Below are 20,362 nucleotides of genomic sequence, written 5' to 3' on the forward strand. Positions count from 1 at the left end.
TGTCCTCAGAACTTGAAGACGAAATTTGAGGACGGAATGCGTCCGCACGTATTGCGCACTGTGATGTAGTTTTTTTTAAACAAAATGCGGTAATAAGGTGGAGGGCTATGTCACCCTGCTTAGACACGAAGCCTACAGCCATTGGCCAAAGGGTGGCGCTACAGTGATCAATATAAAATGCAAACTTTAAACAGACATAGCTCATGAACCGTTTGACTGCCAGCAATAAAACTTCAATACACATATGCGCTCCTCACAAGGAACAAATATCTGCCATTTTGAGCAGCTTAAACCGGATTTTCTGCCAGGATTTTTGAGCAATTTGCGTGACACTTTCTACACAATCTATAGACCATTATCTAAAATCCCAGTTGAAGAGAAGTTAGTATGTGAATATTTGTAAAAATAAATATAGCTGCAAGCAGTAATAAAGGGCACTTACTTTGAAAAGGCATAACTCATGCCTTGTTTGGTAAAAAGTCATTGAACTTGTTTACACATGACATATGTGCCTTGACTCATGCGGAACACATCTGTCACTTTCTACGTGAAGACATATTAATATATATATATATATATATATATATATATATATATATATATATATATAACTGCAAGCAGCGATAAGAGGGGCCAAGGAATGTAGCATTGAGAAACAGGTATATGCAATATGCACAATTAGCGGGTCTGCAATACCGCTGCGTGACCTAAAGTGGCATTGCTGAGCAGCCAAATAGGTAATTCACACTGAGCACTAACTGCAGCCAGCCAGCGGTGTGGTTGAGCAGCCTGGACCGCTCAGTTCACACGGGTGTGATTTTTCTTATTGATTGCCCCGTCTTATTGCTGCATGCAGCTATATTTATTATTATTATGATATCATCATTGTTTTTTTCAAAACCTGATGTTTTGAACAGCATTTCTAACACGGAGGCGGAGCTGTCCGTTATCAACTCTTGAAGGAGAAAAGACCAAAATGTCTTGCGTTGCATGGCAAAAACTCACCCAAACAAAAGACCGCAGCGGCCTCCAGTGGTCGTCGGTGTGAGTGCGTTGGACAGTGACACAGCAGGAGGCGGAGTGTGCCAGACCGGATCCTTCATGAGGGAAGAGGCCAGGGACCAGGCTGTCAGCCCCGGCTTCTCCTCTCTTTAACCCGCGATAGTATTCCTTGCAACGAGCCCGAACAGGGGACCGCGTTAATGCTCGTAGGATGTCCCGCCATGAAGGTAAGGATAAACGAGCATAACGGAATGCAAACGGAGTCAGTGATGTACGTAGGGTTGCAGCGTTAGCAGCAGAGCAGACCCAGCTAGTGAGGCGTTCTTTTCGGTGTTTTGCACCTCCGTCTATGAAGCAGGACGCCTGTTGCAATACAATGGGAGCAGGGGACACATTATGGCGGCCACCGCGTCTGTCCCACTCAGAGGTCTTTGCAGTCGCCACATTGAGGTGGCACATACGGGATGGTAGAATGCCACAGCACTGGCACATAAGCGGAAGAAGGGCTGACGTTAAGTAGCCATGTTGCTGAGCTAGCTAGCCTGCAAGCTAAACTGTAAGTGGGTTAACTGTGTCAGCGTTAGCAGCAGGCTAGTTAGCAGCTGGGAGGAGGAGGAGGAGGAGGAGGGGGCGGGGATGGAGTGGAGACGCCAGGGATTCGTCAGTGACGTGAGAAGTAAGCGTCGCCTGGCTATATAGTGCCTCAGACTCACGGGCTATGCTCAGGGCGTCGTGCGTTGCACCGCAACATCGCGCCGACGTCTCTTTAAAGGCTTACATCGTGACTTTGTCGCCACCGGTCTGTTGATATTACGTCATTTTTGTCGAGCGACCAGTCTTGCCCACTTCCGATTGTTTATGACGCCACTCTCTCGTCCTTTGTATCACTACTAGGCTGAGTTCAGTCTGTGAAGCTAGCGGCTAACGTCACATAATAACTGTCATTATGAGCAGCGACGGTGCTGGTAAGTGAAGTGATGATTACTAATGGCAAACTAACATCAGATACGCTCAACTGCAGGGACAAAGTAGCCTGAGCTTCAAAGTCAAACCTCGGCCAAAGCCAGCTAGCTTTAATTGGCTAAAAGAGAACGCTTGCTTTGCTAACTGTTTGTTAAGTCGCTCTAGCCAACAAGCAGACGCTGATGGCAAGGTTGGTTGGTTGGTTAGGCCCCGGCCGACCGGCCTCTGGTTCCCCCGGCTCGTCTGTGTTGTTGTCACGTTGACTTATTGACGCTACGCTGTGCCGTGGGATCGAACCGGTTTAGCTCCACGGCAACACCAGGAGTCCGTTTCTCAGATAGCGTAAACATGGGGCCCGATTAGGCTCCGATTTTACGCTGTCAGTTGTGGTGCACATTGCACAAGGTGAAATAGACCTTTATAACGTTGACAGTACCACTGAAACGCAGCCAGCACGGTCGGATCAAGTTGACAGTGACTGTTAATTTAATTCTGAGTGGACAAATTGTACAGACCAAGTAGACCATGTAAAGGTACATTTGGGTTACAAATGGATAAATTGATATTAAGGATTCGACTGTGTGTAGCAATGAATGCAGATATGAGCGAGTTTAGAATGGCTGGCTGGTGTCATACAATACACCCCTGACTGCACGACTGTCGTAGTCAATCAAGAATAGAATTGCCTGCTTTCAAATGTTGTGCACCTTGTTTACCTTGGAAGCATCATGTTAAACCTTGGTTAATACCAGGTTAATACATGTTTACATGGTGTCTTTGAGAGGCTAGCCATATATACCTGTATATTGGGGTTGGTTTGTCAGTTTATGTGTGTTACTTTATTCTTACTCCGTAGATGCAAACTGAAGATCTGATAGGTGCTGAAAGCTGAATGTCTTGTTGTGCACACTTACAGTAGGCTAACTTAGTACTACTACGACCCCTTATTTGTAATACTTTTAGAAAAACGCAACTTAAACTTTTATAATGGAGGTCAAGTCAGTGTGTCTCAGATTAGGCTCAAACCATAGACAAATTTGGAATCTATACATCATAGACATAGACTAGGGTCGCCAGATGTAGTCCAAGATCTACATTGTCACTAGCTATTATTTAAAAAAAAGAGTTGTTATTGTGTCAAGGGCAAGGCGAGTAAGGAAAGTGAGTAGCTATTGTAACAAAAACAAGCCATGTTGACAATTATTTGTGAGTTGTCCTCTAAGGCGGGGTTCTCAACGTTTTTGGCTGGGGACCCCCGGAAATGCTTTGGCCATGTCTCGCGACCCCCCCCCCCCCCCCCCCCCCCCCCACAATAAACTTAATAATAGAGAAAATAAAATACATAAAAAATAAATACTACTCAGATTGGTTGGATATTGGCAGGTAGGCTGTAAACATGGAAATGATGAAAATGCAAAAAGAGGAAATTTAGGATATTTGCATTCATCAACTAGCCTTTTATTGTTTGACTCACTTCTGCCATCTGAGAATGATAGAAATAAGAAAAATGTCACATGGACACTTCACTTCTATTTACTGTATGTTTATCTGCATTTTACCGTATGTCTTCCTATGACTAGGTCAACCACTTGTCACATTTCAGTTAAAAAGATTATCATGGTAAAATATGTTTTCTTTTACAATAAATGTCTGCAGTAATTGATATTGATACATTTTATTTAAAAAAAAAAATGTGATCAGCGTTTGTTAGAAAATCACAAATTGAGTATCCATTAAATACCACATGGACATGTCCATGTTTTCCATCTGGGTAATTGAGTCATATTACTTTTGTCCATGAAGCAATGATATAACTTTGTAGTGTGCCACCTAATAATAATAAATAATATAACTACCTGCCACTGTGTTTCAAAACAACAAGGTATCTCCCCCTCCCCTGCAGAACCCACCCCCTTGGCTTCCCATCCCGGCCTGTCTATCAAAAAAACTTTGCACACATGATCCAACAACAGATTCTAGCAGTCCAAGTGAGACAAACTTAGCTTCTACTGGCAGCCTGTCTCAGGTTTGTCATCAGGTCAAGTGGAGTTTAAACCTGTAATCCGGAAGCTATTTCAGCGAATAAGATGTTATACCTTTTATGTACAAGTGTATAAATACAATGTAACTAGTACATCTGCAGCGGTTGGAGGTGGTCTCCCTGCTCTTCTTCCATTGAAATTTAGACCCTGGTTGAAAAATAGGATTGCCTAAAGCTTATAAGCGCAATATCATCTCCCCTGGAGTCAAGAGGGGAGTCCCTCTTGTTGGGAGTGTCCTTCAGTAACCTCAGGTTTGAATCCCAGGTAGTGTGTAAAAGCCAGTTCCAACTTCACATACTATATATGGTGAATACATTTGAAATTGAAACCTTTGTAGCGTGCAACTGTGTGGACTCTTATTTGTTGTTTTTTTTACTTCTGCCCTGCACCGGGTGCTTATAGAGCGGATGTGTGTTCTTTCTCGTTTCTCGCTTTAAATGTGTCTCGCAATTAAATGTGTACGCGATGCATATCTTCCTAACAGCCATTTATCTGAAGTACACTTTATAAGTCACCTGTGTTGGTGAATCTCCCACAGTGCCACAGTGGATAGCATGGCTATGAGAGGGGATGAGAAGAATGTAAGAGGCTAAGAGCCATGGTGTTTGAACTACAAACATGTCAGACTGGAGCTCAGGGAGGGCAGCCTAAAGTCTTGGGCGTTAGCTAGGACTGTATGCTTTAGGAAGGTGGGGGAAACAACAAACTGCAGTGTGCATGCTGGTCAGCTAGAGTAGAATTATGTCTCAATGAAACTTTCATATTGTAGTACACCTGTCAAAGTTCATTAAGTTCTGGAGGTCAGAAGCAAGACATTAACCTCAACTAACAACTATGATTTGCTTCATTCCAGGTGTGAGCTGTGACGCATGTTTGAAAGGCAACTTCCGAGGGCGACGATACAAATGTTTAATTTGTTACGACTACGACCTATGCGCTTCATGCTATGAGAGCGGAGCAACCACAACCAGACACACCACAGAGCATCCCATGCAGTGTATATTGACCCGGGTTGACTTTGGTGAGTTTATTTATTTAAATTTTATAAAAGCGCTATATACTGTAAATGCACCATGGGTTGTGTGAAGGACAAGAACAACCCAAACGTAATTGTGAAAGTTTGCTAAGATAAGACGGCAAAGAGACTTCCTTTGGGAAAAAACGGGTAGCCCAGAAAACAAAAGGAATTATTAGCAAACCTGACTGTTCTGTCCAGTGAATTTCATGGCTGGTGTTTACTGTAAATTGTAGAACAAACCGCTACACAAAGTCCTTAATTCCTTCAACAGTCAGGTTGACAAATGCCAACAATAAATTATGCTTAATTATATGAACAAACAAAGGTGTGTGTGTGTGTGTGTGTGTGTGTGTGTGTGTGTGTGTGTGAGATATGTGTGAGATATGTACTGTATATATTTTGCTGCTCTTATTTTTGATCTGTTCCCCTGACATGTGGCTTCCTTGCCTGTGAGTCTTTTGTGTCATGTGCGTGTGTCAATTGGGCGGGGCTGAAGATGAATTGCCCTCCTTGAGACAAATCAAATAATCTTGACTGTCCAAATGCCGTTTGTGTTCCTTTCCAGACTTATATTATGGGGGAGAAGCCTTCTCAGTTGAGCAGCCCCAGGCCTTCACATGTCCCTACTGTGGCAGAATGGGCTACACCGAGATCTCCCTGCAGGAGCATGTAGCTGCCGAGCACACAGAGACCTCCACGGAGGTGGTGAGTTGGTCCCACAGTCCGCACCCATCATGGAGGATGTTTCAACTAATGGTTGCAGTGGTTATATAATAATCATATTCGAAGCTTGAACCCCCTCCCTACCCTGACATGCAAATCTACAAGCTTTTGACCTGTTTTTATAGTATAGTTTGTTGGTTACGTTTGATGCAGTAATGGTCTTTTTTTTCCTTTTCCTTCTTTCTTTTTTGAGGTATTAAACTCATTTTGAGCAGGAACCCCTTTTGGTGGTTACATGTTATAATTACATTATATGTTATAATTTAGCTATTGAAAAGCTTGTAGGTCTGCCATTTTTTTTAAATCGTTAATGTGCCTCAAATCTTTCAGAAAACTTTTTTTTCCCCGACGTCAGGCCTGAATGGGTTAACAAGGTCTTAAAAGTCTAAAAAGAGTGAGAAGCACTGAACTAATGTACCCTAGAATATCAACGTTTTAATGGTCCTCTGTGAACGCTCTGCAATGATATTCCTTTGAACTCCTATGAGAGGTTTTGAGTTGAAGTAACGTCTCTCCCCTGTCTCCCAGATCTGCCCTATATGTGCAGCATTGCCGGGTGGTGACCCCAATCATGTGACCGATGACTTTGCTGCTCATCTCACACTTGAACACAGAGCACCCAGAGACTTGATATCCTTCACAGATGCAAATAGCATTAGAATTCAGATGTAATTCAGTATGTGTTTGATGTCTGATATTAGAGTGCCAGCAGATATGGCAGATTTTACTCTGAAAGGTAAAAAAGTGTTTTAAACACACTCTATATTCTTAAGCTATGTATGTTGTCAAGAATAACTAAACTATCAGACCTAAACTAAATCTATGTATGGTATGCATAATGTATTACACTGTGACTGAAGGAGGAATCCCAATATAATGTAAAAGCCCTACCTTACCTGACACAGATCCACAATGCCACCTACTGGAGAGAATATATATATATATATATAGTGAACCTCACCAATCTCTGCATTGGACTACATGGAAGTAACACTCTTGTTTAATATCTTTCATTGATATTCCTGTGATTCCACCCAGATTTAAGTCCCCATCTTTCAAATATAGTGCATTGTGTCGACCGTGGTTATGGAAGAGAAGTGGCTGTGCAGTTATTTGTCATGATGGATATATGCTTTATTCTTTAACGGCACTCCTAACGACGAGTCAAGTGGGGTGCGGCATGTTAGGAGGATGTTCCATCCTGGACGCGGCCTTGGGGGTCCTCGGGCCCGCCGCTCAAACATGCACTTCACCAGCAGCACCACAGGGGGGCTCTCCGCTAGCCAGAGCGCTTCACAGAGCTCCAACTACAGCAGAGAGGCCATGGACCCCATAGCAGGTCAGACACACGCGCACAAAGATGAAACTCACCAATAACATTATTAGTGAGTGCCTGCCTCAGGCCTGCAGCTGCTATAACAAGAGGCTTTGGAGTGTAATGCAGGACAAGCAGCCTGAGGCTCTGTATTCTGTTGAACTACATGAGATGTGGATTGTTTAGTGGCTAAGACAAACCAAAACACCTAATGCAAAAAAAAAAATAGAAACTTGATATGCGTTCACAGCTGTAACTACAGGAGGTCCAACTCGCTCAAAACACTTTGCACGTGCATGCACATTGTGTATAACGCATGCCATCATAGTTGTCATGTTTAAATTTAAATACAACTATGTTGGGTGGTGGTACAGTGCCAGTATTTGCTGGGAGCCTACTCTGTAAAGCACTTCTTGCCTGTTTATCCAGTTACTAATTTGAATCCAGTTGAGTGCACAACTCCAGCTGTGCCATAATGAGTGGCCCTTTGCCAGTCTGTCTCTCAAACCATACAAGCATAGCCTTGCTAATAGCATGCTGTACTGTTGTCTGACGGCGGGGCTTCACTGGAGACGGAATAGAACCGTACGCAGCTAGGTGGCTGCACTGACAATTCGTCCGTCCCGCGGGGAGTTCCGTATTTACTGTTGTTTTTTCTCCTCTGAAGGCGAGGCTAATAAGGGCTGTGTAACCACCTTGGACACGTGGAAAAATAGAGCACTTGCATAACAAACAAAAAAAAGATTCACGCACAGAGCTTATGCACCGCAGCCGGGTTCGTTGATTATAGTGGAGAGTACCGTTGCAGAGCCAATTCTGTCCCCAGTGTAGCCCGGCCCTTTCTGTCGCACACACATTCACTGTGCCAAGTAGTGCCACGTGAGGGGCCATCTGCCTTGAACGTGTCTGGGGAAAGAAAGGGAGGGAGAGAGAGAGAGAGGGGATGGGAAAGACGAGATGGACAACGGCAACAACAATGGCAACAACTATAATGGACCTTATTAACTATAATAGCAGCTATAAATAATAACTGTAGTTGTATTCCATGGACAACTGCAGACTATTGGCTGCACACAAACTCACAGGAGAGAACCTGTGAAACAAAGGCGGTCCCTAAAGTTTAATTAGCTAAATGCATTGATGGGACATCATGGCTATATTGGCTAATCGGTGCAAAAAACTGAAAAGGTATTGTTTCCCCATGACCAAATTCTCCATAAAGTTTCATGTAAATATGATGGCTTTTAAATGTCTAGTTTAAAGGAGTAGTTCACCCCAAAAATGACTTTTCGAAAAAATGCGGGAAAAAAAACAAATCTCCATGAATTTGAGTGTAATTAATAGAAATAAGTATTGTTTTTGGGTGAACTACTCCTTCAGTGCAACTGTTATTAGAACTGATGTTGCGAACACCTCTGCTGCTCACTACTACAAATTAAAAAAATATATATATATTACATTTTTATTGATTGTTCACATGACACATACTACTGTAAGTAACAGAACATGCATCAGATAATCATAGAGCAGCATTAATTTAGCAGTTAATACAATACAAAAACAAGCATATTATCCATGCATACATACATATGTACACGAGCACTAACAGTTCATTTTCTGGTGTGTGTGTGTGTGGTTTCAGAGCTGTTGTCTCAGTTGTCGGGGGTGCGGCGTTCGGCCGGCGGTCAGCTAAGCTCGGGTCCGTCGGCCTCCCAGCTCCAGCAGCTTCAGATGCAGCTCCAGCTGGAGCGCCAGCAGGCCCAGGCGGCGCGGCAGCAGCTGGAGACGGCCCGCAACGCCACCCGGGGCAGTGGCCGTGCCAACGCCATCCTCAACACCAACTCGGCAGCCGCCAACCCCAGCCCCAGCGCCAATCACAATACCAACCCCAGTCCCAGCCTGGGTCCCAGCGAGTCCAACGCTCAGCACATGGCACATAGCTCCCAGTTTCTACTCAGCAGGTCTGTTCACCTGTGGCCCCGTCGGCCAGATCTTATTTTATGTGTGCGTTTGTACGTGTAGTAAAATTTGAGAAATGGACATTGTGTGTGCACCCCAGGCTCGAAGTATAACTCGGGCTGTCATGAAATTGTGACGTGCTCCTCCCAAGTACAGTAATGCCAACGTGTGTGTGTGTGTGTGTTTCCACGTCAGGCTGAGCGAGCCGCGGCTGTCGGAGGCAGAGCGGCAGGCGTGTGAGGCCCAGTGGGCCGACCGGAGCCTATTCGTCACGGAGCTCCTGCTGTCCACACTGCTGCCCGACCAGGACGCCTCGGCCTCCGACGAGGATGACTGCCACCGGCCACTGCGGAGCTTCGCCGACTTCGAGTCCATGGGCTGCGTGGAGGTCATGACCCTGGACGTGGCGCTGGAGAACCTCAACCTCAAAGAGACAACCCCCAGCGCCAAGACGTCGACGAAAATGACCACGACGACGATGCCGGCAGCAACCAAGAAAGAGCCTCCCGCTCCACCCCTTTGATGACATGGCCGCCGACCGCTCCCAAACCACCCGTTGTTGTAACTGGCTGACTACTGTCTGTCCAACTGCCAATGGATGAAACACACACAAAAAAAAGACTGCGGCTCTTTCCGGCTTCATTTATTTTTTTTGTTTTTTGTTTTACCCCCCCGCCCCCGCCCCCTCCCTGTGATTGTCATTTAAGCTCTGCCGCCGCCCCACCCACTCCCCCTGCGTTTATTACGTTGTGTACATTGACTAAAAGTAGCGAGACGAGAGAATGTGAAAGTGAGCAAAAACGATGTGGGTGCGTGAGAGAAAATAACTTTTATGAATATATTATAGAAAATCTATATGAAAGTTGATAATCAATGCCACATAACCCATGTTTCCTCTATAGCAGACGAAGCGATCCTAGGTAGCCGTTGAGAGACGACCACGTCCTCACAAACACACATCACACACTCGCAAAGGGAGAGGACGCAGACAGAATCCTCCCCAGACAAAAATGAAAAGAAAAAAAAAACTGAGAAAAAAAACTGAAATAAAAAACGAAAAAACAACGCTGCTGTGTATTTATAGTTATTAATTAAAAAGAAAAAAAAAAGTGCTTGGATGGTTTACCACAACTTAAGCATGAGCTTAAATCACCATGTGCCCATTTTTAACTGCACAGTCACTAAACGAGGACTTGTTTCTCTCAGTTGTTCTGACACCTGAGCTGTACATTTAGGGAGTCGGACATTAGAGCGCCACACACACACACACACACAAGACAGACTGTTGATGGAGTTTGGTTCAAACCCCCTCCCCCATGTGACAACACATGTATTGGTCATGCGACCTCGCTTTATATGAGCTATGGGCACTTTGGTTTCTCAATTGCATATCCAGAGAAGTGTCCATCGGTGTACACTACAGTTGTGCTACATTAAGGCAGTATGCAACATGGAGGCAAAAGGAGATGAATCATGGTAACTATCTCTTCAATGTGTCCATTTTCTGGCCTTTTGTAATATGGAAGAAATATAACCCTGGTCTTGATATGGTAGTTTCCCCCCCCCCCACCCTCCTTTTCTCGGAAGACCAGATGTTACTCTCTCCCGCTTCCCGTGATCTGAATTTCATCCTCTCCATTGCTCACGAATGCAAAGATGATTCAACATGTGACTTGAAGGAGAGAATCACCACGTATGCTCTTTCCATTCATTTCTCTGCGTTCAAAGATCTTTGTATGCCTCCACTGCTACCTTAAGAATGCAAATGTATGTTTTTGGCTTGACGGAAACGAGTCAAAAGACAGGGTAAACCTTTCAATTTGGAGGACAATAAAAAATGTTTTGGATGGAAATAACTAACCCAATCCTGCTGTCTGGTTTGTGTCCTGATTTATTGGCCAGCAATTCCAGTGTGAGTTGTTTTTAGACCGACCAAAATCATGTAGATTTGACATGACACTTGCATGGTTTCCTCTGCCATCGATGTATGAATGTGTGTGAATGTAATGCACCATCTATGTAAAGTGCTTAGGATAAAAGTGCTATATAAATGCAGCATTTACCATAGCCTATCATTTAATTTCTGGCATCTAGGCCCTATAGCCTAGTACACACGTGTAACTGTTGTGGTTGATCAGTCGGGCTCCAGGACGTCTTTGAGGATAAAATAAATTGAGTGCTTCACTAAAGGTGGCTCATTGAGCAGCTGTCTTGGAAATGCAAGATCCCCAGTTTCAATACTCTGCTCCTCCAGGCTTCGTGTCACCTAATTATTGCTGAGCAAGTCGCTTAACCCCCAAATGCTCCCCTGTGCGCTCACTTGGAGCAAACCACTGTTGGGAGAAGTCATTTCCCCTCTGGGATAACTGTAAAATAAATAATCTGGTTTAAAGCAGTCTGTTTGTGGCCAGATCACCCAGGATGCATGGTATGTCTGAACAGACCCTCAGTCACTGGTTGAATCCTAAGTAAATGCTAAATAAGTATGGCAATGTGCTCAATGCTCATTTGTAATACAATTATCAGAATAAATATTTCTATTAATGATTGGCTACTGTGAAGACATGCAGTACAGGGGGTGCAGTTAATTGAATCCTCAGGGCCCCGGGGGCCTGTTTGCCCTCCTTCCCAGAGGGCAGGAGGGCAAACAGGCCATGGTGAAGGAGGTGCCTTATGATGCTGGTGGCTTTTTGGCACAGCATTCTGTCGGTGCTTACCCAGATGACAGTGACGCGATGCCACAAAGGAGGAAATAAGACCATTTACTGCATCGAAAGTAATCAACAAATGGTCAAATTAACATTGGCCAAATTGTCAAAAAATAAAAGGCAAAAATGTTAACTATAATGACTTTCGAAATTACAAAAACGATGGGTTATAGCCCATGTTTTTTGAAATTTTGAAAAAAAAGTTAGCCTCGTTTCTCATCATTTTGGACCGTGGGCTATAGCCCATATCGTACGGCATACTATAGCGCGCCGTTTTTCATCATTTTTGAGGATTTGAAAAAAATAAAAAAATGAAAAAAAAATCCGCAATTTCCGCAATTTCCATTTCCGCAATTTCTGCAATTCCGCAATTTGACAAAAACGATGGGCAATTACCATTTCCGCAATTTCTGCAATTCCGCAATTTGACAAAAACGATGGGCAATTACCATTTCCGCAATTTCTGCAATTCCGCAATTTGACAAAAACGATGGGCAATTACCATTTCCGCAATTTCTGCAATTCCGCAATTTGACAAAAACGATGGGCAATTAACATTTCCGCAATTTCTGCAATTCCGCAATTTGACAAAAACGATGGGCAATTACCATTTCCGCAATTTCTGCAATTCCGCAATTTGACAAAAACGATGGGCAATTACCATTTCCGCAATTTCCGCAATTTACTTTTACTGTATCCACTTTTATCTCCCCACCCACAGTTGTATTTAGTATGTACTAAATCTAACAACAAAAATGAGGCATCTGTGGCCAACTCTTTCAAATGGTGGTCCAATATATATCAATTAGTTGCTCCATTAAATGGTTGAACTACCAGTCCATAAAATCTGGGGACTCCTAAGAAAACGTTTGTGCTTAGATAACAATTAGGTATAACCTACACCTGTGTACCATTCCCAATCTCATGTTTTGCCATATATGACCAAAAAGACCCCCATTGGCCATAGTTTTCATTTAATGTTAATCACGACCAACTGCACATGGTGAATGCCATTGTTAATTCCCAAGTGGACTGCAGGGTCCAGGGTGTGATTTCCCAGAATTTCCTTTTTTCTTTTAGACAACATAGCCAAGGACATCAAAGAACATAATTCAGGTCATCATCTGACTTATCTAATAAAGCCTGTAAGTGCATTTTATAGATGGCCACTGGCTGAGTGCATGCATTATCATAATAAAATCTGTTCTGTCAAGGATTAAACCTGCCAGCCAATCAGAGTACCGTGGTGCACATTTTTCATTTTGTGAGACATCAGAAATTGTGTGTCATGGGCAAATGGGTTCTGGGAATAAGAATCAAAGGTTTAAGTTATTTGAGGGGAAAAAACTGCAAAGTTTGTCCTGTTGTGTGTGGGCTTCATGAATGTGAGACCAGCACAGCGGCAGCCAGAGATACTGAGAGATACTGAGGAAGTTCATAAGATTAGGAAACATTTACCTAATAACCTAAAAAGGCGTGTATATTTTCCAGAAGAGTACTACTGGAAGTTGACTCCTCTGGGAGACCAACTCTATTCTACTAGGTATGTGTCTCAACAATAAACCAATCAAAAGGTGTCAATAAAACAGTCAAATAAGGATTTAGCCTGCCCTACATCATCCCATAAATATAACACACAACACACAAGCATTCTGGTTCTTTGTAATTTTAATTCCCATAAATTAGTTTAAATGCAGACATTTCTCACTAAAATCTTTAAATAAAACATTACAGTACAATATATGCAAATCAGAAGGGCTTTAAGATCTTGTAGCCCAGGATTTGTTTTCCTTTTGTGTTTTCTTTTGAACTGGACAGTTAAATAGCAAACATTATAAAGACAACACAGAGTAGTAAAGTCTGCAGGCCAGCCAAGGAGCACATTCTATTACACAACTAACCAGAACACTAGCTAGAGACACACCACATCCTTCTGCGCCACCTAAGATGCAAGTCAGAATTGACGCCCTTTGACCTTTTTCCAATTAAGCGGTCCGGCCACACAAAAGGGAGAGGGCGCCATTACACCATAGGTGGACCTATACAATGCTGTTACAACCATAGGTTTACCTACAGTATACAATGCTGTTACAACCATAGGTTTACCTACAGTATACAATGCTGTTACAACCATAGGTTTACCTACAGTATACAATGATGTTACAACCATAGGTTTACCTACAGTATACAATGCTGTTACAACCATAGGTTTACCTACAGCATACAATGATGTTACAACCATAGGTTTACCTACAGTATACAATGCTGTTACAACCATAGGTGGACCTGCTACACAATACTGTTAAACAGCTTTTTATTGCACATTCAGGGAGATAAATGGCACGTTTAGTTTTTCCAGTGAACTGTAAAAGGTATGAACAGTTGCAATAAAAATCACAGCAACTCCCTCAATGGCACCGTCAACACTCATTGATCCATACTCATGATGATTTAATATTGATTTATCAAAAATGCTATCCCTCTTCCTTGAGCAGTGCATCTCTTGTCGGCCTATCAGGACTGAGAAGGCATGGAGAACAAAATATGATCATGTGAGCTCCAAAGGGGGTCTGTAGAGCATGTAATGTCATGCGTTTGCTGCACACCTACCACTGAAGTTAAATCTCTCAAGAGCGATTGGACTGAAACTCCAGAGCCCGGACATGTCATTACCATTTACCCTTTATTTGTCCATGTGGGGCGTTTAAAGTAATATTTATTTTTACACATTGAAGCAGTAAAGCTTTTACCATCTTACTGAATCCCATTGACTGCGGTTAACTTATTTCTACCAATTATAAATGAATAATGTCTGATTTCTTTAAATCTCTCATCTAGGCTACTTGGAAAGGTTTAGACCGTAAAAAAAAAAGAAGAAGAAAGACACCAGCTCAGTGCAGACCCCTATATGGCCCACTGCATGTTGAAGAGGTAAATGGTATGAGCTTCAAGGGTGGAGGCCATCTGTTCAAGATGAGTAAACAAATCCAGACCATCCTGATTAAGTCTATACTTTCAGTTTCTTAAAAAGACCCCCAAATCTACCTGTTTCCAATTTCTAACGTTGCTGGTCATACGACTTGCATTATTGAAACAATCATCTACGCAGTAAAATCCTGAGTAACTGAATGTACAAATGGAACCAAATGGACCCATAGGGGTCTGGATGGCGCCATGTGGTTACACTCAGGAGTTAAATGAGCACTGAAGACTTTACAGTGTAGTTTCTAGTTTGTTTCTTTGGTCGTCAGCGAACGAGGCTCCAATCTCGCAGCTCATAATGAAAGCGGTAGGGAAACAAAATTACAAAGTGTTTTTGTCTGATATTCAAAAAATAAAAATGGTCATCTAAAAATCGGATCTATTGGCAACAGACACATTAATCTCCATCTTGAGAGAACACGCCAACTAGTTAAGCAGAACTGTGGCACCTGTGAGGGTGGTGCACTTCTGTGACATAGGGCCACTTCCCTGTATTTCTGCCGTTATGACAAAGCCTAATTCAGATTGAAGATTTACAAGGGGAGAAACCATTAAGGCCTGATGATTTATTCCTCATAGTGCGATGGAATCATGTGCCGGAAATGGCAGATCTACAAGCTCACAATGCGTTGCAAATGTAGATCTGCTATTTTCAGCACAGGACATCATACAGAGCAGTAATTGAAGCTTTAGAATGTTGCGGAGAAAGAAACTGTCTGAATTTCCCCTAATGACCGAATCCTGTCACTATGCCAGATTTCTACTCAACCCGTCATGTGTTCTCCAAAGTGTCTGGTAGCTCACTCCCAAGGTTAAAACTCAGATATGGTAGAAAAATATATAGTCTTGATGAAATTTCTCTATTTATTCTCTTCATTATTGAATTGCACCCATACATGCAATGTTAATGCGTAGTAGTAGCAGTGTAAAGTGACTGGGATCTTGATTAGCACTACTACTACAACACTAAACCCCAAAAACAAAACATGAGGAAAATGAGTATCGTGCACACTCACTCTTACTTTCTAGACACTTCAGGTTATTACATTTTTTTTCTTCTTGCACTCGATAATTCATGGTTAATAGTTTGTCTTTCATTGGCATCATTAGGCAAAAGTTTTATTTTATTTATTTTCTCCAGATACGCTACAATATGGTTAAGATGTAAACACCACAATACTTAATCATTCTGTTGCATCTGCACACAGTAAAACACAAAGTTACAAGGCAAGTGGCCACTTTAAGCATAGATTTGTTCATGAGAAAATGAAGGAAACAAAAAAAAGATAAGAAATGAACACACCACAAGAAATAAAACCCTGCCACATTATGAGTCAGGTTTGTTCAAGATTTAAAAAAAGACAAGAAAAAGCTGTAGTCTTTTGTTCATTTACAGGTCAGAGACTCTGTTGAAGCTGGTGATGATCAGAGCTGTCCCTCTGAGAACAGCTCATTGAAAAATAATCCTCACAATGACAATCATTAAACCTAGTTCTAGCGCTCAACTTGACCTCGTCTTGATTTTACACATCTAGCCACCTTGTGTTTGCAATCGCCAGCCTTTTCATGGTAGCATTTACAATAACAGAAAAGCAGCATAACAAACCGCCCAATTGTTTTAAGGTGACGCGTGATTGGTTTATGTTCCTCAGTTGAAAATCGTGTTTTCGCGAGCGCCACGACTATACAGCATCGTATAGATTAGGCTTTAGCCTTTCAGCACTTAAACCGCATATTAGAGCGCAGTCCCTCAGGGCTCTATACTACTAAGTACTAAGTATTATACTAGTGTATGTGGAGAAAGCTTTTGCTGAAAATAGCAGATAAGACAAGCTCAAAGTGCCATTTTCTGTAAAAGCTTTCCCCACAATGCGGAGTCTGGGGTTTAAGTGGTTAATGGCTACAGGTGTTCTAATCTAGACACCCCACCATCCTCTTTTCTGCAGTAGTGTGTTTGAGGCCGTGATGACCAAAGGTTTGATGAATGACTGACATGATAGGGCTATAGCAGTGGTTCTCAAAGTGCATCTGGGGTCCCTGAAGGGGTTCCAGGTGGTCCCCAGCTAAATTAGTTAACATAGCATCAAAATCTGTTTTTTAACCAGATTTTTAATCTGTTTATAATCAGCTATTTTCAAAAGTCTTGAAAAAAAGGGGGGAAAACTTTTAATAACACAAATATTGTATTGGGGCTCCAGGCACGACATATTTTCAGATGGGATTCTGCGGCCAAATGTATATTCATTTGGGGGTCCTCAACATGACATTGTTTGAGAACCTCTGGGCTATAGAACTGGTAGGGGGAATATTTTCGTGTAGCCTACAGTACATAAGGGATATGAGATTGAGATATATGAGATTCAAAGACCCTTCAACCAAAGGACCAACATTCATCGGAAAAAAAGGATGGCAGAGGGGAAAAGCCCTTAAAAAGGGCAATACAGAAGTTTACTAAAGGGCACAGAGCCTTTGATATTAGGAAATATGAAAGGACCCCTGGAAATGGCCTCTGTATTTGTTTATGTGCATGTGACTGACAAGGCATACATGTACAAGACCTCTTGTAATTGGCATGTTGATATGGTGACAGATAAACCAATTTATATGTGGTTGCATGCCAATGTCGCACACACCAAAATGACCGGAGCTACGAGCTCACAACCAGGCACAGCTCGACGCATTAAGCTTGTACAGATGTATTTTCGGTGTGCGACACCCGCCTGCTACAAAATATAACATCGTTTTTACTGAGGCTTACTTTGGCAGGAGATGTGATGCTGTAATAATCCACATCCCAAAACATACACACACACACACACACACACACACACATGCGTTAGCATGTGGAGACTCACAGTAAATTTCTCCATCAATACCGTAAAATCCATCTGGTATAGTTGTTAGACACAAAGTGTTGAAATGAGAGGGAAATGGCAAGTTTCCCTAATAATTACTGATACAGTAGCAGAGCAGAGCAGAGCATTTGACCCCCCCAACCCCCATGAGGTTTAAATTGGACGTGAAAGCAGCACATAGACCAAACTAAAGAGACTGCTCATACTCCGTAAACCTCAAGAGAAAAGCATTGCTTTAAGTGTGTGTCTGCTCTTATCTCTGTCAATGGGGTGATGCACGCCTACACTATACGGCCAAAAGTCAATAGAAACCCTTTCTAATAAGTACTGCCCTTTGTTCCAGTTAAGTGAAATGTAACAATGCAGTTACCAATGTACAATGACATGCTAGACAACTGTGTGCTATTTTCAGGGGAATTTCTGCTTTATTTCCAATAGTGACAATGAGTGATGGCAATCCCAGAATAGTAGATAAAGTTATAGTCAAATGGGGGGGGGGGGGGGGGGGGGGGGGACCCACTTCATATCAATTTACTGGTCCCTGGCAAGGGGAAGGGAAATACTTTATTACCCAGCAGATGGTTGCTCAGACGGCTCGGATGAGCATGTGTGGGGAGGCTATTAGGGGGTTAAGTGACTTGCTCAGAGACTTTTGACGTGTAGACACTTGGGCAAGCCAAGGATCTAACCCGTGACCCACCCCCCCTGCCCAGGCGGCCCCTCTAACCACTCAACTCGTTACTGCTCGTTATTTGCTCCCATTCAGCCACTAGACCATTAATGAATTCAGATACTGAACTATTGCCAGTTCTTATAGTCAGTGACAAATACCCCAACAACTAAAAAGGGGCCTAAACATTTTGAAATAGAAGCACACAGTTGTCTAGCATGTAGTATCTATAGCATTAAGATATCCTTTCACTGGAACAAAGGACACCAATTAGAAACATGAATTAGAAATGGAGTCCACCGACATTTGGTAATACATTGTATGACATCATATAGAGCCCCCTTCCTCTTAAAAAAAGCCCCAAAAACCTATAGAGTATTTACAGTACAAATTACATTATAGTACATCATTAAAAAATATGATATCCATCTTCAAAACATAGAGGACCTCTTGTTAAAATTACTTTACTTTTCTTTTCGCAAATCATGGTTTGCTATGGTCTCATGTAGGATATGAAAACAAAATGACAGTCCCGCCACCCGCTCCGAGGCCTCTTCTCTATTTGACCAGGTCGTACCTTCCAGAATAACATGTTGGGGTGAGATGAAGGATGGGTTGGTTGACCACACGCACATATTGGTTTTTTGTTTTCTTTTTACCATAGAGCAAGCCGCAGAACAACTAATCACACTCAAATAATCAAATATTACAATATTTACAGTGTTTCTTTTTTTTCCTCTTTTTTTTTTTCTAACGGCATTTCAGAAGAATAACTCTCTTTACCGTCTGTGCCATCTTGGAAGTGGCAAGAATGCAAAAAAAAAAAGTATATACTTTTATAGATCTGCAGGCATGTAACATACATTTGTGCAAAATTAATCAGCAATTAGGTTTTTCTTTTATGCGGTTCTACGTTCATGTCACTGAATGAGGAAACGGAAAAATGAGCGCACTCGTTTCTCCGCCGGATCGTGTTTTAAAGTGATCAGGGAACCCTTAGTGCTGTCTTTATGTACAGCAGGTTGATAGTAACACGGGGGTTACAGACGTTCTTGACACAAAGACAAGGAAAGGAATAAATACAATTTAAAAAGAACAGATCAGAAATTCATACGAGTCAGAGATAAGTGGACTGTTGAGCCAAGCAGCATGGGAACCAACCCTCCTCACAGTACAACAACCCAAACCATTTATCCTTTTGTCTCGCTCTCCCTTCATTCCCTCCGGTTACAACTCATTCCTTTCCTTTACCTGGATCTCAGCGCTCTGTCTCCCTAGTCTCTCTCTCTCTCTCTTTCGTTATTTCCTCTCTCCTCAGTTTGCCCTCGCTGCCTAGGTGCTAGGGACGTAGGGTAGGATGCCATAGACAAACAGGGCCATGACGGCAGCGCTGAACAGGCCAGCCACGGGCACTGTCACAAACCAGGCCAGGAAGATGTTGCGGAAGAGGCGCCAGTCCACCGCTGTTTTTGAGCGGATCCGGCCCACTGCCACCACCGAGCCCACCTGAGGTCCACAGAAGGAAGAGAGAACAATCAACAGCAACACAGCACAACATCTTTAATCCATTATTGTCACTCAAGACACTTTATAGAGCAACAGGTCGCCCAAGCTTTTCTTTTCAAGGTCGTGAAATTGCCATTGATGACATGATGGGAGATGAAGAAATGTAACCTCCCCTGATAGATTTTGACACAAGATAAAGGACCACCGCAGGTGTCCGAGCAAACTGATCAATGATTGAGATTCAGCCAAGGATCAATACACTTAATTGGCCTGGCTGGATGTTTTGGAGGATACAACTGGAAAAGAAAAGCCTGTGCAAAAGCCACCGAACAAAACCACTTGTGGGTTAGTTAGAGAAAGCTGAACACAGCACTCAACAGTCATTTGTGTTTAAATGTCAAAGTCGAAAAATTGGCAGAACCCTTCTTTTTTGGACGAAGACATCCACTTTTCTATAAGTCAAGGCAAATGTATATATATATTTCTTTACAGTTTATGTAGTTTTATTTAGAAGCAGCTTCAAAATACTATTAATGACTTTCCTTCCAGCTGTATAAATACTTCTGCGCATTTCAAACTTCAAATCAACAATATTCTTTCACTCACCATATATATCTTT

The 20,362-nt window shown here is 42.6% G+C and overlaps 2 protein-coding genes across 6 annotated transcripts in view; one reads left to right on the forward strand and one right to left on the reverse strand.

Moving 5' to 3' along the window:
• The first annotated feature begins 1,081 nt into the window (after positions 1 to 1,081).
• Positions 1,082 to 10,887, forward strand: LOC308316654 (E3 ubiquitin-protein ligase KCMF1-like). 2 transcript variants are annotated; one of them, XM_080765348.1, is made up of 8 exons: positions 1,100 to 1,229; positions 1,897 to 1,967; positions 4,861 to 5,028; positions 5,591 to 5,730; positions 6,277 to 6,378; positions 6,907 to 7,087; positions 8,706 to 9,024; positions 9,218 to 10,887. In XM_080765348.1, the coding sequence occupies exons 2-8, from the start codon at positions 1,949 to 1,951 to the stop codon at positions 9,543 to 9,545; spliced, it is 1,257 nt and encodes a 418-aa protein (XP_080621474.1). In that variant the 5' UTR covers positions 1,100 to 1,229; positions 1,897 to 1,948; the 3' UTR covers positions 9,546 to 10,887. The 2 variants fall into 2 exon arrangements, with proteins under 2 accessions (XP_080621475.1, XP_080621474.1); XM_080765349.1 differs by lacking the exon at positions 1,897 to 1,967 and having other exon boundaries at positions 1,082 to 1,229.
• A 2,493-nt stretch (positions 10,888 to 13,380) lies between these two features.
• Positions 13,381 to 20,362, reverse strand: part of slc20a2 (solute carrier family 20 member 2) — a 52,421-nt gene continuing 45,439 nt past the window's right edge. For all 4 annotated transcript variants that reach the window (XM_080765430.1, XM_080765429.1, XM_080765427.1 and 1 more), the window contains one exon: positions 13,381 to 19,743. In XM_080765430.1, coding sequence (XP_080621556.1) covers positions 19,653 to 19,743 — 91 coding nt within the window. In that variant the 3' untranslated portion in view covers positions 13,381 to 19,652. The remainder of the gene's footprint in view (positions 19,744 to 20,362) is intronic.

Source organism: Protomyctophum bolini (assembly GCF_963924005.1).
Source record: "Protomyctophum bolini genome assembly, chromosome: 6".
Lineage (NCBI taxonomy): Eukaryota > Metazoa > Chordata > Actinopteri > Myctophiformes > Myctophidae > Protomyctophum > Protomyctophum bolini.

What these genes read in the sequence shown, in the direction of transcription:
- LOC308316654 (XM_080765348.1), top strand. An exon ending in ATTGACCCGGGTTGACTTTG is followed by an intron (nt 5,029 to 5,590) that starts GTGAGTTTATTT and finishes GTTCCTTTCCAG; the next exon opens with ACTTATATTATGGGGGAGAA. An exon ending in ACAGAGCACCCAGAGACTTG is followed by an intron (nt 6,379 to 6,906) that starts ATATCCTTCACA and finishes GGCACTCCTAAC; the next exon opens with GACGAGTCAAGTGGGGTGCG.